At 42.3% G+C, this 12,309-nt stretch overlaps 1 protein-coding gene across 1 annotated transcript in view; it reads right to left on the bottom strand.

Annotated features, from left to right (window-relative positions):
- Positions 1-3,196: 3,196 nt before the first annotated feature.
- The window catches only part of LOC104955511 (fibulin-1-like), a 71,255-nt gene continuing 62,142 nt past the window's right edge, over positions 3,197-12,309 (bottom strand). Inside the window, exon 17 of the mRNA XM_010782846.1 lies at positions 3,197-3,815. Coding sequence (XP_010781148.1) covers positions 3,676-3,815 — 140 coding nt within the window. The 3' untranslated portion in view covers positions 3,197-3,675. The remainder of the gene's footprint in view (positions 3,816-12,309) is intronic.

Raw genomic sequence — 12,309 nt, 5'->3', positions numbered from 1 at the left:
TGAGGTTTATTCAGAGTAAATGCATGACTGATGAGACACAATTGCACTTAATCTGCATCCAGACAAAACATATTACCTTTTTACATTTGATAGATGTAAATCAACCCATTATCTTCCTGAACATGACATTTACCGCAGAGATGACTAACCAAAGCAATTTGGTTGCACCCATTTACAAGAAACATTTTTGCGTTTATGGTAATAAGGAACAGTGGTTTGTAAAATAGAGGAAAAACATAAATACCCCCAAACTTATTAAAAGAACTCACTTATATCCTATAACATGTGTTGCGGTGGGAGCAGGGGTAGGACGCCAGGAAAAAGAGGGAGCGGGTGAGTGCAGGAGTGGGCCGAGCACGTGCCTCCTGAGGTCCTCTGGTCTCTGTCTGGGATCAGTCCGCCTCACCAGCCCCTGGGCCAGACTCGCATCAACCCCATACCCCGTCTTCTCCGAGCCAGACACCGCCATGACCGCTTGTATTGAGAGGCCTGACCACCATTGTGCCACAGCAGAGTACACAAACAAACAGTGCAGACACACACAGGTCTGCTCCACTGCCATTACGTCGACTCATCAAGCCCACTCAGATTAGTCATACTAATACGGCTTCCAGTTCAAGCAGCTTGGCTTGGGACGGAGAATCTGGCAAAAGATATTTGCTCATTTGTCCCCACACATGTACGTGGTTTGGTAACGCTGCCCCAGCCTCTTATTGTCCAGATTCAGAGCAGCGAGGCCTTTCCTGGATAATGTCCTCCCACGCAGTCTGGCTATGCAGCTTTTTGTTTCTCATGTTCAGCTGTTTACGTCCTTACATTGTTTTGCCCAAATTGTGGTTGAAATGCTAATACTAATAAAATAGACATACTTTTTATTATATATATGTGCTGATTTTTTCCGCTTTTCACTTGGACAGTGGGAAGTGGCCTTTTTCTTCTTAGTGTGCAAAGCTCTTTCCGGAGATTATACTATTTTTCTCTCCTTTAAAATTAATATAAATACTGACACTGATTTGCATTGCAATTTAAAGATATAAGGATGTGCAAAAATGCCAAGGAAAACCAATTTCCCACATTTTTCCCAACCAAGAATTTGTTACCTCCAAATAAGTTAAGTAACTCAGACTTACACTAGAGTAAGAAAAATGTATAAGAAGAATTAGAAAACATTTACAATATTAAAAACATTGGCTGAAAGTTTGCTTTTAGGACAAACACACCACACACACACACACACACACACACACACACACACACACACACCCACACACACACACACACAAACATGCACGGCATTTCGTTCCTCTTTTCATGTCAACCACAAGGCTGACCTGCTGGCCTCTATTTCCTCTGAAGAGGATATCCCCCTTCAGTAGAGCCTTAAAATCCATCACGCAGACGACTTCAGATCCTGATGTATGCGCCTCCTCCGCCATTGTCTTTGAAGCGTTGGGAGGCTTTGGCTGAGCCGGCCACAGTGATGATTGCAGTCTCGTAGTTAGGCCGTCACTGACATGTGTTCAGCATGCTCTCTGTCTGATGTCCCCGCATGTTTGATGGAGGGGGCAGTTCTGGTTCACTGATAAATGTAATTAGGAATGTGGTTGCGAGTATCCATGCCCATGGTTTTTAACTGCTGCTGCCACCTTTACCCCTCCCCCAATCTGTTACTCTACCAAAGGGGATTTTCTATACAGATCTTACATCCCCAAGCTACAAGCAGGACAAAAAGACCACAAGTAAAACCCAGAGTCAACATGTGTAAACGCATGCACGGAGTATCTCGAGTAGATCCTACGGAAACTCAACTGAGGGCATTTTGAGGACAGGCTGTCAATAGACAGGTATGATTGGCTGCAACGTAAACAGAATGTTCTAAATGTCACCATGGAAACTGACATTCAACACACCACCATAAATGAAAGTAAACTTGCTAAAATGGTCTCTGTCGCTGCTAATATTGAAATGTGTGAATTATTATAATCAGGTTTTCTGTCAATGAGTTGTGACATCATTCAGGGTATTGCACGAGTTACGATGTGTTAATCGTTAACCAAGTAAAAGTGGAACATATTACCAGTGGTGCAAAAGTACTCAGATTTTACCAAAATATTGTTAATGAATAATATGTATTGTCTTAAAGGATTATGGTTATTGATGTAAGTGTTTCTCACAGCATAGATGGAGCGAGGTTTAATTACCTTATATACTGTACTGCTTCTGGATATTTTAACCTAAACTTATATGTCAATGTTTATTTATTAGTTTATTTATATGTATGGGCTAATTAATATACTAGATTTGGAAATACCTGTCGGATAATTTTAGTAGAGTAAAAAATTAAAGTAAGTCAATATTTGCTTTGAAAATGTAGAGGAGTAATAGGGTAGCTTAAAAATTCAAGAAAAACATCAAAATAAGAATAGAACTTGAGTAAATGTACTTCTTTACATTTCAACACTGCGTGTTACCAATGTCATACAAACCCATTTGATATACTTATATTTTAAATGGCATGTTTTAAGGTTTGCATATTTAAAACATTAATGGTGAATTGTCATCATTAAGACGTTGGGAATATATCTCTAAGCTTGTTAACATATACAGCGATTAGCATTCAAGACGGAAATATTAGAACATTGCGTCTCATAGGAGAGAGGGAACAAACCCAGATGTACAACATTATAATGACAGATGTCCTTCAGCCAGATGTGCTTTAAAATATTAAGTAAGTACTTATTCACGTTTAGCAAACTGCAGGCTTCTTATTTTTACCGTGCCAATGGACCATCAGCAGGCCAGAAAGAAATAATGGGGCATAACGAGAACTGGGATTGTGGTGTGAGGAGAAACTGTGAAAAACTGGACCTCTGTCTCTGTAAGGGAGTAGCGTGAGGAGGTGCACATGAACTGAAGTGGCCAAACATTTTCATATGCTCCTGATTTGAATATTTTACCCTTTGTTTAACTTTATTTGGAAAAATATATATATCTACAAAATGATCACTTCTTACAGTGTATAACTTCTTTTTTTTTTATCACAGCTAGCTTCTTAACTTCTCTCCATGTATGTTATGTATATGTTCTTATGGCTTTTTACTTTTGGATGTAGTTAACTTCCTGAAGTGTAAATTCAGTAACAAATTCAACCACTCGTCTTTAAATTGTAATGGTAGGGAATACAATTGACAAATACTGTAACTAAAATAGTGTTTATTCCATAGAAAAAATACCTCATTCAATGCAAACAGTAAGAAAGGAAATTTGAATGCTACAAAAACAAAAGGCTTATAATGTGATGAAAAGAATAGTGTTGAATGTAATCATCATATCCTTTAATGACCTTTCCAAACGCATGCACTTTCCATTTGAACACAAATGTCTTGATTTTTTCTTTTCTTGAAAGATATTTAATAATATAAAGTTCAATTTGTAGCTCTGCTATGCTAGTTGCGACGCAGGAGTGTACGTTAGAGTGAGCTTGTCCTCCAAAACAAGGTATAGTGATCTCATCAGAAGCAGCAAGTAGCCGTTCATCTTAAAAACTGTCAAATATATAGTCAAACATAACATTAAAACCTTGACACTGATCTATGCATTGACATAACAAAACCAATCCTTTAAGTGTTGACAATAGATGTCTTAATACATATAGTAACACTTGGCATCCACTTCTCAGAACCAGAACTCGGAGACGAAGACATGAACGTTGATGATGTTCTGACCGGAGTCGCCTTGAGTTGTCAGGTTTCGCATGGAGAGTTTCAGTACCGTAGTCAATGGACCAATCAGGGCCTTCACCTGGCGGACAACCCCTGAATAAGACAAAGAGGAACATCAATATCAGACCACAGTTTGGGACAATAGAGGCAAGACTTTGTTGCTGGCTGGGTCATGTCACGTTGAGCTGGGTGGATGTGATTTAAGGGGTCTATCAATTGGAGGTTCTCTGGTTCGATCCCCATGTCAAAGTGGCCTTGGGCAAGACCTTTGACCTGAAATTGCTACAGTTGGCAATGAAATGAATTGAATGTAATCTGAGATCATTTCTTATATTTGTCTCGTTTATGGACTTTTGGTCTTGGTTTTGGTTTGAAGACATAAATATACATTTGTCGTTTTTCTTATTCCTTATTGGTTGATTTAGAGCAGCAGTGAGCAAAAATACGCTTGTTTTTTCCACTTTTTCCATTAGTTTATTTTTTCGTTGCCTTGAGGATTAAAGGGTTACTACCCGAAGCATGTTTTCTCACTTACCCTTAGTATCTAGCTAAGCAGATAGTTTGGGGTTTTAGTGCTGAGTTTTTTATTTCTGCTGCCACCCCAAGACAATTGAGGATAATAACATTTTGTTTTTGATGCTCAGCACAGTTATAATTTACATATATCTTTCAACAGCAACATATCGTTTTAAAAACAATGTCCCGGTCACAGGCTGTCTCAACCAGACACATTTCAGGATCTTTCTCCAGTCTTCCGTCTCACGCATGTCTGACAGCTCCCTCAACTGTATTAACTTCCATTTTATTCAATACAGCTGTCTACATTGGTTGTGTAACAGCTTGCGCTTTGCATATAGAAACCAGTGTGTATTTTAACATTACATGTTACTAGTTAGACGCGATTTACATACTCAATACTGTGGGCAATCCCCACAGGAGCAATTTGGGGTGAAGTGTCTTGCCCAGGGACACAACGACATGCTGACTGCAGTGGGGTTTGAACCTGTGACCCCCTGATCCGAACACCAACGCACAACCCACTGCGCCACACGCCTCCGATAACATTTCAAGACCATTTTTTTTGGCTTTTAGATTGGTTGTTTGTCTGGATTTGAGCGCTGCCACAAAAAGATGCTCCGATGTTGATGAACTTCTTACGCTAGCTGGTGTATAAAAGATGTGATGAATAATCCAGCATCATAAATGCCAGCAAGGGTATTTCTTTGGTGGGAAATAGTTGTATTTAATGCTGACCCTTACACCAACCACTCTCGGAAGACAATGATTTTGATTTTATTTGAAGCCCAGTGATCTGGATTGTATTCTCCCCTCCCACCTTCCACCATTTGAATGGACACCCTCTATAAAACAGATGGGAGAGTAAACATACTACAACGGAGCATTACTGAACGCCCATGGAATTCATTGGGTGCTCTTTTTAAGTGAACATGCGATTACACGGGGGGAAAAATGCCAGTGTTTATACAGGCTGTCAGCGGGCCTTTTCTCTGCAGAGGGCTGGTGACATTTCAGCTCTGGCCTGTTTGAACAACCATCGAGCAAGCAGCACAATCAGCACCCTGTCCTCCTATCACACCTACGACCGTCCTCTTTGTTTTTCTCATTTCCTGTCTTATTCACAAGTGAGTCAGTAGACTGTTCAAGCTTCTATGACTCATTGGTTTAACTCAACATGGATCAAAATGACGACAGATCATTGCCTCGATCGCTCTGAATTATGAGGCTCCTTTTTGTGGTTCTTGTAATAAGCAGTAAAACCCATTTGGTCGTCGTTCACCACAGGGCAGATGATGATCCATTATGCGCCATCCGCTGCATCCTTTGGGACACTGGCATTGTATGATGGCAGACACCCCCCCCACCCACTCATTCTCCTTCTTCTCTTTCTCCCCTCTCTTCCCTTCTTGAGGGGGCCTGGTGTTTGTGGCACCATCCCTGTGGCCCACAAGGGTAAATGAGTCCCATGTGTTTGATGGAGGGGAGCAGTCACAGTCACGCGATACAGCCATGGAGGCATTCCTCCAGGAATCCATCTTTAACTCTGGAAGGGGCAAGCAAACCTCTGTCTCTCACTCTTTCTTGGTCACTTTCTTTGCTCTCTTACTCTCTCCCAGTCGGATGTGTGGGCACACAGCAGATTCCAGCAGATCCGGTCGATAAGCACTTGGAGGAGTGTGGAATGGGGCCCACTTCGACCATGGGTGCCCCTTTGTTTTGGTGTTTTGGGACTCTGTTGCATAGTGACACCAGACGGAGGGGATTGGGACTGAGATTTTATTGTTTCCAAAGCGTCAGAGTCATCAGGAAGAACTAACCTTTGCTTAAACCTAAAAGCAGCAGCAACATTAAGAGAATAACTAACATGAAATTAAAAAAAGTGATGACACTCAACTCCTGAGTTGACCAACGCAAACTTAAAGTGAGATCAGAAGGTTCATGATTTGTCGACTTAACTCAGACAAAATAAATGAATACGCTTCACTGATGAGTTGAGCAAGCACACAATGAAGATGTGTAAAATATTATGAGCACAATATGGACCACCGCAAAGACGACTTGGATTCAGTCTTTATTAGGACTGTTTTCTTTTAAATGTGTGTAGCCTGTATCTAATGAGGGCTTAACACTCTACAATCAGGGTAGGTTTTTATACTGAAAATCCTTTAAATATTTTCTAAGAAAATAAGCTAAACAATCTCACGGCATGAATAAATAACAAAAACACATATTGCGTCTGGACTGAACATTTATTAAGGACTTCTAAATAGAGCAATATGTGGAATGTGTTTGTTTGTTTTGTAAATTTTCTTGTGGTCTAATTAGCACATGCACAATGGCTAAACTGTTCTCTGAGAAACAGAAATGGTGTTATAGTGCCTAATACCCATATTTCCTCTGAATTCATGGTTAGAAACTAGTGAAATAAAAAAAAACACAGTTCACTTTCACCCAACTTTAACCTTTGGGACACAATTGGTCGGGATAACAAACCAAAGAATGTATGATGTGTTACTGTTACTTTACCCATTTGTTGAATTGTTGAAACATGTTTTATTCAACTTCTACATGTAGCCTTTGTTTGACTAAAGGCTTTTTGCACAGCCTTGAGGGGGAGAAAAGTGTAATTATGTTGTTTAAATGTGGGCCCAATTCTGCACAAAGGAGCTTAAGGTCAGTGTATGTGTTTCCGTAAGTTTCCCATCAAAGCAAAGTGGTATCCTGAATGAGCGAAAAGCATCAGCTACAGTAACAGCTGGGCCTCAACATACTAACAGTGAACCTGAGGTGAAACCACAACCGCATACTCATCTTTAACATTTCATCCGGACTGTAAGGCAAAAAGCCAACCGCCACAAAACAGGTTGACTTTGATTGGCTACAACCTGAGATTCATATAAATAAACACGGGGAGGTTAACAAAACAATTTGCTCTGTGAATTGGTTGCAAGGTCATGTAATCTGAGGGCTGACGTTCCTGAGATTTAGTTGTTGTGCTGGAAAGGTTTGCGGTGTCTTTCCATCTCACTGAGGTATCTGCCACAGAGTGCAAAGGTGACTGCGCTGGCTTTAAAATCCAACATCAAAGAAACAGCTGTACAATCTGTCCGCTCTCCAAAACATTCCCTACACCATGAAGTAGCCCCTTCAGTAAAAAATAGCCTTAAATAAATGCATGCTTGTAGCAGAGACACTGCCACAAAACAAAGTGAAGCCAGTGCCAGAAGGCATTTGTCATCCTTCATGGCCACGAGCGGTGCAATATTGAAGGGTAACATGTAAACAGTACAATTTCTGGGTTTTCTGGTTTCTTCAACTCAGCGAGGAAGTGTATGACAAAATCCAAAATGAGCGGGTTTAACACCAGAGACAAATGAAAAATATGCGTTGGCCTCACCACAGTATTGTATAATGACACACTGGTTGTGGTGTTATGCATGCTCGCTCCAGTGAAACCATTGGAGAGTATCCAGGTGGTGTACAGAGTTACAGTATGCAAAGAGGGTACTGGAGGGTATCTTCATCATCATTATGGCTATAACTAAGATATGTTTCGTATCAACCCATATTGCTGAGCTATGTTGGCATAAACCCTTGTTACCCAATAAGCAACGCAAGCAATTTCAGTTTTGATTACCTGTCAGCAAAGCCAAAATAGAATCCTTTCCAATTGCTAACATAAATGTACAGAGACTGAGCGCAAAGACCCCTTGAGTACTCCATGCTGTGTTTACGGCATGGTCACTGGTACAAGTTTGGCCCGTCGGGTCAGGCTGTCCAAACACAACTGACCACTCCAAAGAGGGAGCGGAAGCTTCGCTCTGAAAGGCCAGCACATGTGGCTTGATATTTTAAGGTCAATTAACAGCGAGTCATACTTACAGATCTCTCAAATGGCCCATGGGTCAATTTTGGACAGTTGGGTAGTGACATCATTGAAAAGTAGCCGTAGGGAATCGGTTGGTTCTTTTCTTGGACTTTCTGTTTTAGCAGTTGTGGGTCAGAGCAGCTGAGATGACACAACATGCACCATTATCTTTACCACAACCTTTGCACTGTATTACAAGTGACCTTACAAAGCTAAAACCCATAACTAAGGAGTCAAAGTATAGATTTGACATTGGAGACTGAATTGAAAGGTTATGCAAATCTGCATGGTTTGGAGTTTAAATCAGGATGTTTTAAAAACAATCTTCTTCCACATTATAAATGGAAGGAAGTATACAGCATTGTGATAAGGTGTTTGAAGGGCCCATGTCATGCTTTTACGGTTATCACCCGTCCCCTTGTGTGTTATGAAGGTTTTTCTGCATGTGAACGGTCTGCAGTCAAAACCCCTCAAAGTACACCCTGTAGCGAGTAAAAACTCTAACCACAGAAAAGACTGCTCTATTGCTGCACCCAAGAACAGTCTCGTTGGGATGTTTTCTCCATTTTCCATTGTTTGATTCCTGGGTTCCTGTGACGTGTGAACACCCAAAAATCAACAACAAATGAACCGTGATTGGCTCAAAATGGACCAATCCAGCGGAGCACCCTCACACACCAGGATCCCTTAGGCTACACTAAACCAGGGAGTCCACCATTGACTTGGCATAGAGCTCCCTGACGGCTGTAATAGACGAGTTTGGGAAATGGCCGAGAAAATGCTCTCAGCAGACGCGCATTGGGCTCACAGCGTTATAGAACCTTTTTCTTACTCCAATATCAACGCCACACTCATTCGTTTTTACTTCGGCTGTGTAGATATTTGTGTGTGCTCAGGATGAGTTTCGCTTGTTCTCGCTGTATCGGCCGACCCCGGAAGCCTGTCCACCTCCTCGCAGCAGGCTCGCAGCAACGAGCCTCGCAACGTCCCCGAGCGCCATCAGAGCAGCAAGCTGGGTTCACAGGGAGGGGGGGGGCAGGAGCTCCAACAAGAGCCGTTATAGACAGACGAGTGACATACTGGTGAATAACACATACTTATACAGAAGATGCTGTTATGAGAAACGCAATGTGAGTTTGGAAATTGCAACAATTTATAATCTATTCTAAGTAGACCTCAAAACAACGGAAATATGATCAGTAGGAAATGGCCATCGCTGAAGACTTTTAAGTACTTTTTTATTCTATCTTGGCTCGCTTTACTAACAGTATAGAGAAATGGATACCAAACTGAGCTATCACCTTTTTACATTTTCCAAAAGATCCAGTGCCAAGACAGCAAAGAATAAATGATGAGTATAAATACAATCCATCACCCACCCAGGGGAGATAAGTGTATTGATAAATTATTAAGACAGCTTTATTCCAAGTAATGTGTGCTATAAGTATGCGTACTTTTTTCCTTTTTCAGCATCAACTATCTTCTTCATCAGCACATTGGTGGTGGAGGACCACCTTGGGGAAGTGTTGTGTTTTTTGACTGTGTGGTGGTTGGGTGGAGAAGGACCATGTTTTGATTAGCTGTACTAATCTCTTGTGGGGCAGACAAGGATCCTTATGGGCTTGGCCGCTCTACTAGTGGGCCGCTGCTGCCAATGTCATGATTATCATTCCAGATGACAGGCCTTTAAACGGAGCGAGAGTTGTCTGCTTATCTCCACTCTGCTGTCCTCAACTCCTCACGAGCACAGCCACAGCCAGAGCCCCAAGGCTCCACTGGCTCTGAAAGCAGTCCATGTCTCACCCCAGTCCACTCACATTCCACCGCTCACTTGTGGACGGCCGCACTGACGACCATGGATACTGCCGCATAGAGACAAACTGTCCACTTCCTCTTCCATTCCATCTTACTGTGTGCCTCACTGGCTGCCAGCCCGCGTGTCAATGGCAATCGCATAGGTATTTATTCTCTGCACAGGATATAAACCGCAAAGGCATATTTCCACCCTGGCATTTCAAATATGAATGGAAATTTAGCTCGAGGCGTCTCAGACTTTCTCCAGAGACGGGCTACTGATTCATTCTGACGAGAGTTCTTTTATTATCGTTTCTGTCCAGTTAAGATAAACATAAATACTACAATAAATCAGTTTTTTCTGCTAAAAAGAATCAGACAGCATGATGAATGGTACACTTGAAATCGCTTCCGATACAAAGATACTCATGAAGAGGGAGTTATTGGACGCATTCAAGGGATGACTAATTTCATCGTCCTGACGTTGATTCCAGAGTGGATTTCTGATTGTATTGTTACATTTGATTTAGACATCAGTCACATTAATAACACGTTTTAGTGGCCTTTTTTAACCCTTTAAACTTGGTTTATAATTCTAACACATTGCATAGCCAGGAAGGGAAATGTTACTTGTTCGGTAATTGTGTCGCGCCACATCTATATAACAAAAACCGTATTTAACAATTCTAACAGCTAATATGAACGACTAACGTAACGCATCTAGGGGCCTGAACGATGATCGCGTTTTTACAATTCGGCGATTTTAAATGATGGCGATTATCAAACCATCGCAAAAGGCCTGGCGATTTTTTTAAACATTGTTTTCTTTTTACACTTTATTATTATTCTAAAAAAAAAAAATTCTCTTGTGTGTCAGCTCCATCGCCACAGCCAAATCGCCAGAAGCCGTGCCTTCAACCATGTAGCCCCAGCATTGTTAAACCAATCAGGACAAGTGGCCCCATGATAGCAAGGTGTGATAAGATAGGATTGTCCCAATCACCCTCGGCCGTGCTTTTTTCTCGCGCGAAATACTTTCTCCAATGGCCTCTCCAATGGACGCTCTCCCCTAGCGATGGCTTGGTGAACACAAACCATCTGAGTCAGGCACGCTAAATCGGCTCCCACTCACATGTTTCTGATTAGCAGGGTGAATCTTAAAGCTGAAGCTTGCCTTTAAAGGCAACCCACAGCGGATTTCATGTAGTTTACGTTTTTCACTCGTAGCTCAGCTTGTGCTAGAGACGGGAGTACGTTGATCGCACGCTTCGCTAGGGCCCGAGATAATGGCGCCCCGCATTTTTACAATAAACTTCCGTTGGGCCTCGCTTAAAAAAAAAAAATATCGGCAAATCGAATCGGCAATCGCAATAATTACTGACCAGAAAATCGCAAACATTAAGATTTTCTCCCGGAATTCCCCAAAAATCGTGGCAGCCCTAACGTCATCTCAAGAATTCATACCATCCTCCAGCGGCCACCCCCTTGATCTCTCAACGTACCTCAAATGGGAGGGTAAAAGACAATATTGATCCCCCCGGTCGGATGTACTCACACACTGTCAGCTGCAGATCAACACAAACAAAAGCAAATACCCGCGCTGTATCCCAGAGCGATGAGAGACTCAAGGCCAGCACCTTCCTTCCAGCAGAGACCCACAGAGCCCGAGTGTTTTCTTACAGGGAGGAATATCCCCACCTGCTGACTGGGTCGCAAATCAATCATCCCATGTATCCCAACCCCTCTTTCAACGAACACCCTGTCCCTAATAAAAGTCTATTGACAGGCTAAGCATGAGTATCGCTTCCTCCCGATCGTTTGAGTTCTTAAGAAGAGGATGAGACTAACCTCGCTCTGCCGCGTGTGGCGCCACATAATGGCAGGACTGTTCCTGCAGGACGGCCCACTCCGCCAAAAAAAGAAGTGTGGCACTGGGGACAGTCACTGGAATATCGAAAGTGTTTGATTGGTTCGTGATCATGCTTTTCCAAGTGCTGAGGGCCTGTTGTGTTTGGCACAGATGCGTAGCAGCTGTCAGGGTTGTGCTTCGCAGATGTGACAGTACTGGGAAAGCCAGTGATGGATGACCCAGAAAAACTAGGAAAGCAGAGCCCATGGCAATTCTTAGCTCTTTGTGGTGGTGGGGTTGTATGTATTGTATGTGTGTGTGTGTAGCAGCGGTGCTGCATGGTGTGTGTGCAAACCCACGGCCATGCCTGTGTGGCATTTGAGCTGGTTTTAAGAAGTAGTGACCGCATACCACGGACAAAGAGGGCGTCAGCCAAATCAAGAGCATTTCAAGAATCTGCTCCTTTTTTCGCGAATTCTGAGGATTTCTCAATTGCCATCTTTTGGCCACTTTCGACACCAAAGAAGTAGGCCAAAAAAATAATGGCCCAAAGTTCA

The sequence above is a fragment of the Notothenia coriiceps genome, unplaced genomic scaffold, assembly GCF_000735185.1.
Source record: "Notothenia coriiceps isolate Sejong01 unplaced genomic scaffold, NC01 NC01_scaffold00024668, whole genome shotgun sequence".
Lineage (NCBI taxonomy): Eukaryota > Metazoa > Chordata > Actinopteri > Perciformes > Nototheniidae > Notothenia > Notothenia coriiceps.
This window is presented reverse-complemented; position numbering and strand designations above follow the sequence as displayed.